The following is a 5,407-nucleotide window of genomic DNA, read 5'->3' as shown; positions in this document are numbered from 1 at the left end:
CGACATGCAGGGCGGGGACGGGGCAAGGGATGAATGGACGGGGCGGGCGGATAAAGATGGAGGGAAAGCGGGTTGAATGGAATCCTGGGGCGTCAGGGAATTGGGGTGCAGGACGTCGAAAGTGGGGGCTCTGTTATTGGGCTGGGGCGCCCTCTCAAGCCCCTTTGCTGGCAGTGAGGCGGGAGAAAGAGAGGGAGGTAGGCTATGGGGTCCAACGGTTCAATCCCCCGTCCCTTGGTTCGATGCTGGGGGAGCGGGCTGGCCCCGCGCGAAGCTCTCAGTCCCCCACGTCGATCTCCTCGTCCTCGCCCTCCTCCTCGTCGTCGTCGTCCTCGCCGTCGGAGAAGGGGTCCGTGGCGCGGAGCGAGGCGCCGGGCGAAGAGGGGGGCGAGGCGCGGGGCAGGCTGCCCCCGCGGGCCCGGGCAGGCTGAGGCTGGGGCTCCAGCTCGGGCATGCTGGCCAGCTTCTCCAGGGCGGCCGGGGGCAGCTTCTTGAGCGACTCGACGTCGGCCTTCATCTCCTCCAAGTCCCGCTTCAGCTTGGCCCGGCGGTTCTGAAACCAGGTGATGACCTGCGCGTTGCTGAGGCCCAGCTGCGCCGCGATGTGGTCCCGGTCGGCGGGCGACAGATACTTCTGGTAGAGGAAGCGCTTCTCCAGCTCGTAGATCTGGTGGTTGGTGAAGGCCGTGCGCGACTTCCGACGCTTCTTCGACTGCTGCCGCGGCCCGAAAGCGCCCAGCGGGTCCCGGCCTGCAGAGGGAGGCAGATGAGAAGGATGCGCGGTCAGCTGCCCCCGCTGGGCATTAGTGCCAGCGCCCCCCATCCCGCACCTGCCCTAGCCCAGTCTGGACGGAGTCGCCAAAGAACCTGCAGCCGTCGGGGCGACTCCAGAGCTACCCCACCAGGGCTGGAAGGGGCGGCGGGAGTCTCTGCTTCCTCTGCCTGGAGGCCTGGGAAGGCCTCTCGCTGTGCCTTCTGCTGGGTTGGGAGAGACCTCTTCCCCTTGGGCGCAGGAAAGCGTTATACTGGCCGCAGGGCGAGACCCGATGGTGCGGTGCGGTGGGAGTGGGGTGGGGGCTCCCCTGAGAACGATGGGTGACATATAGCTTAACCTCCCCGCCCCGAGGCTGAAGCGCGGAGCGGGAAGCCCAGGGTTGCTAGCGGGACACGGAGCATCTTGGAAAACCCACGGCATCCCCTCTCTCTCCCCATTCAGTCAGGCGGACCCAGTTCCAGTGGGGACGGAAGGGCGAGTGAAGTAGCACAAAGAGGGACTGTGCTGGGCGGCCGCCGTTGTTCAAAGGCGCTGATAACATTTTGTTGAAAAGCAGACTCTGCGAAGCGCCGACCATTTGCTCGCTCGCGCAGCGAAGTCAAGGCGGTCAAGGCGCCGACCTTTGTCCCAAAGAACTGGGCTGGCGTGGGGGCAGAGTGAGAGAGAGATAGAGATTAATGTTTGGCACCAATCTGATATTTGGAACAAAATTCCAGATCAATGAATAATTGCTACAGGTTTATCCTGAAGTCAGGGTGGGGATGATAATAATAACGATATAAAAACAACAACAACCACCGCATAGCAGTGATATTTTCTTTCTTCGTCCTGTGTGATGGGAAAGGAGAGCGAAGGTCTCCTGGTTCTATTTTCCCATTTCTCCTTTCCACCTCTAAGAAAGGCGCGCAAGAGGCAGTCACGAAACCAAATGGCTGTTCTGAAGGGCGGGCGGGACCCTTGACCTCAGCTGCTGGCGGGGCAACCCTGGCCGCCCCCCTGACCACCGCCAGAGGACAAGAAGTCTTAAGGACGAGCCGGGGAGTGACTAGACCAGGGACCTGCCCGAGAGCAGGCGGCGGTTGAGCCCGCGCGACGGCCTAGTCTAGAATTAAAACGATTCAGCCCACAGCAGAGAAGCCCGACGCCTCCAGGAAACCCTGTGACCCCTCACAGAATTAATCCGTTTGAGTGAATCCACAGGATCGGGCCCTTCTCTTCAGGATGGGCTCATCCAAACTAATAGCCATTTGACACTAAGCGCTCTCAAATCCCGCTTTCCTCTGTGGCTATTTTCGCATATGCTGCTCAATTTTCCCTTTCCCAGGTCTGAAATCCGAATTTGTGCAAGTGAACTGTTTGAGCGTCCTGCGAATACCTTAGAAAAGCGTCACTTGTGAATGGTAGGATGGAAAGTGGGACAGAAAGAGAAAGTAAATGCATTTCCATGCGCCGGAATTTAATTTCAATTTAATTTATTGAGATTCTGTTCCTGCGCATGATTTCCACTTCAGCTGTGGAAAATGCAAGAACGTATTAAACTGAAAGTTTGAAAGTGCCCTGGAAAAAAATAGCAACAAGCCTGGATTTGAAATGGGATTAAATTCTCTTTCTGTCCCACTTTCCACCCCACCATTCACAAACGACGCTTTCCTAATCTTTGTTGTTTCACGATTAGAAGGAAAACACCCGCCGCCTCCCTCGCCCTTGGCTAGTCAGAATTTTGCCCGAAGGGCGCTGAACGGGACCTGGTGAGGCCCGGCTAATTTCACAACGCAGGGGAAAAGAGAGTTTCACGGGCTCTTTGGAAAAACTAGAGGAACTCAAATATTACCCATTTTGGTGCGGGGAGAGAGTCGTCTGAAGCATGCTCGCTCATATTTATATTAAGTTGAAACATGGTTTTGGAGAGTTGCAAGCAATTTAAGCTGAAAGACTGACGAGGAATATCCGAAGGAGGAGTACTTGACGAGGAGTATCTAAAGAAGTGTGCATGCACACGAAAGCTCATCCCAATGACAAACTTCGTTGGTCTCTAAGCTGCTACTGGAAGGAAATTTTTTTATTTTTTGTTTCGACTACGTCAGACCAACACGGCTACCTGCCTGTAACTATCCACACAAGAAATACGGGAAATTGTAAAATATAAAGAATATGATTTAATATAATTAATTTGAACTAATTAATATAATGTCCGATTGCGCCTCTCCAAGTGGCTCTTTGGGTACCTTTGAGAAGCGTTGAGGAGAGACCGGGGCCTTCACTCGCTTTTCGCCCAGGAAACAATTGGGGGGGGGGCTGACTATTCGGAAGCGTGGCTCAGCAAGGAACAACCTTCCTGAATTCGGGGCACCGGCGGAAAATTGTTTGCTCGGCCTGAAAGGTTTCTAGCCGCGGCGACAACTGGAAGGTCCAACTCCCCGGAGAAGTGGAGGCGAAATGTTCTCTCTCACTCTCAGTAACATTTTTTAAAAGGGGTGGCGAAATCTTTTGAGGAGCCGGATGTTAAATGGCGGATTTTTTTTTTTTTTGTGAGATGGGGGTCCGGGCAGGGCCGTGCCCACTTCGATTATCCGGTCGTTCTCCAACCGGCTCGACTCCCGGATTTCTCTCCTGGACATCGGAGCAAACGGCCCCGAACAAACTAGCGCGTTTCCCTTTCTATTGGGGCCCTTTTTCGGCGTTCATCCTTCGGCTAATTTGACTAGATAGTGTGTCTCTCTGTGTGTTGCAGGGGCCGGAGGGGGGTCACTTTACAGAAGCAGAAGGCAGAATTCAATCGCAGGCGTGTGAAACCCAGCAAGGAGAAATTATAGCGCGCGGTAAACGAACCCAGCCGCCGCCGCGGACTTTAGCACCCGCCAGAAACGAATTCGCGCCGTTTAGGCCGGTGGCATTTTTCTTTCTCGTCGGGCGGGACCGAAAGAGAGAAAACGGTCTAGTTTTGAAAGACCCAACGCGGCAGCCATTTGCTGTCCTCAGAGCGCAGGCGGTTTGTGTGTCGGTTCGCGGTCTGGACTGACTCTGCCCGTCAAGTGGAGCCAGCGGGACAGATAAACAAATCCAGACCGCTGACATAATATTGACTTAACCGGCTGCGGATTCTTGCGGGGCAGGAAAAAAATGATTAGAAAGGCCAAAGGGGAGGAAGCGGCGTTGGCGTTTGGGGGACCTTGTGGAAAGAGGGCTGGGCGGACAAGCCCTTGGCCTCGGACGCCGCTAGACCTCCGCATCAGGATATCCGAAGGAAAGCGGCGGATGAGTCTCTTCCTCGCCTCCGGGAGCTCCGCGCTTTTCTCGGGAAAGTGGGGGCCACGGCGGCTCCTTGGGACACCCGCCAGCCCCGGAGGGGGCTCCTGGGCTTTCCAAACCGCGAAGGAGGGTCCGAACCTCGCCCTTCGCTTTGCCCGATAAATCTCCGGACGGGAAGGGCAGGGCCGCCGCTCCCTCCGCTTCGCAGTTCAACAGTCCCTCCAGCAGCGTTTGTGGGAAGGTGGCCCCCGGGTGCCACCTCATTACCGAGCCTGCCAAAGCCCCTTGGCCGAGAGCTACCGAGGAGGTCACCCCTCGGAGCGGAACAGGCAAGCGCGGCCCTCCTCTCCCGCTAGCCCCGCGCCGGACCCTTACCTTCGGCCGCCTGAAGCACGTTCACCTCGAGCCCCTTGAAGGTCTTGCTGGCCAGCTCCTCGAGGGCGCAGAGCGGAGAAGCGGGAGCGGGCACGCCGTTGCGGGGAGGTCCGGCCGAGCCGGCGACCTTGTCCAGCAGGCGGGCGGCGGGGGCTTTGCGCGCGGAGGGCTTGCTGAGGATGTCCTCGATGCTGAAGGGGGTCAGCGGCTTGTTGGAGTTGGCGGGCGGCGGCAGCTGGTCCAACGGGCTCCGGCGCCGCTCCTCGGTGGCCGGCTGCGGCAGCGCGGGGGCCGCCTTCCCTTCCTTAGCGGAGGTCATGGCCCGCGGGAGGGAGGCGGGAGGGAGGGGGAGGGAGCCCCCCAGCTTCTCCTGGAGCAGGGATGGGGCTCAGCACCCCCTTGGGGTCATGGTGCTGCTGCTGTAGATCCCCCGGCGTTGTTATCTCTGCGCGCCAGCCGTTCTGAGCCGCCCCCTCCAGCTTTGAGCGCGGAAGCTCCTCTTCTCTCCCCCCCCCCGCCCCGCTGCCCGCTGGATCCGAGCCTAAGAGTAGAGCGGCGCCGCACAAGAGCCCCCCCGGCCCATCCCCCTGCCTGGCCTCGCCCGGCGCGGCTTGGGGAGGGGGCGTCCCGTCGGGTCTTCCTTGCCTCTGGCCGCCGGTGAGCCCGTTCAGTCCTAGCCAAGTCCGCCCGGGCGCTCCAGCCTTAAAGACGCACAGGCAGGGCCATCAATTGGGCACCCGGGTAGGAGGAGCCAGCGCGGAAGTGTTAGCAAAGTTTCAGAGGGGGGAGCGAGTAGGGGGGGGACGCGGGGAGGGGAGGGGGTCCCCGCTTCTCCGGCCGCCTTGCAGAAGCGGCCACCGCCCGGCGGCTCTGCCTTTGCTCGCAGGCCTGCCTGGGGCCTCCCTCGGCTCCACCGCTGAGCTGGCGGCCCCGATCCCGGGAGCAAAGAGGCGTCGCGGGAGCGGTTAGGCGGCGTAGGCCTGCGCCAGGGCCCTGACCCAACAGCTT

The 5,407-nt window shown here is 59.3% G+C and overlaps 1 protein-coding gene across 1 annotated transcript; it reads right to left on the bottom strand.

Moving 5' to 3' along the window:
* Nucleotides 1–4,718, bottom strand: LBX2 (ladybird homeobox 2). The gene is made up of 2 exons (XM_035134577.2): nt 4,400–4,718; nt 1–750 (listed from the first exon to the last, which is right to left on the bottom strand). Exons 1-2 carry the CDS (start codon nt 4,716–4,718, stop codon nt 278–280), a joined length of 792 nt encoding a protein of 263 aa, XP_034990468.1. The 3' UTR covers nt 1–277.
* Nucleotides 4,719–5,407: the final 689 nt, after the last annotated feature.

This window comes from Zootoca vivipara, chromosome 9 (genome assembly GCF_963506605.1).
Source record: "Zootoca vivipara chromosome 9, rZooViv1.1, whole genome shotgun sequence".
Classification (NCBI taxonomy): domain Eukaryota; kingdom Metazoa; phylum Chordata; class Lepidosauria; order Squamata; family Lacertidae; genus Zootoca; species Zootoca vivipara.
This window is presented reverse-complemented; position numbering and strand designations above follow the sequence as displayed.

Excerpts from the sequence above, each read along its gene's own strand:
- LBX2 (XM_035134577.2), bottom strand. The coding sequence starts at position 4,718 with ATGACCTCCGCTAAGGAAGGGAAGGCGGCCCCCGCGCTGCCGCAGCCG. Across the intron at positions 751-4,399 it reads CGTGCTTCAGGCGGCCGAAG|GCCGGGACCCGCTGGGCGCT; the intron begins GTAAGGGTCCGG and ends CTCCCTCTGCAG.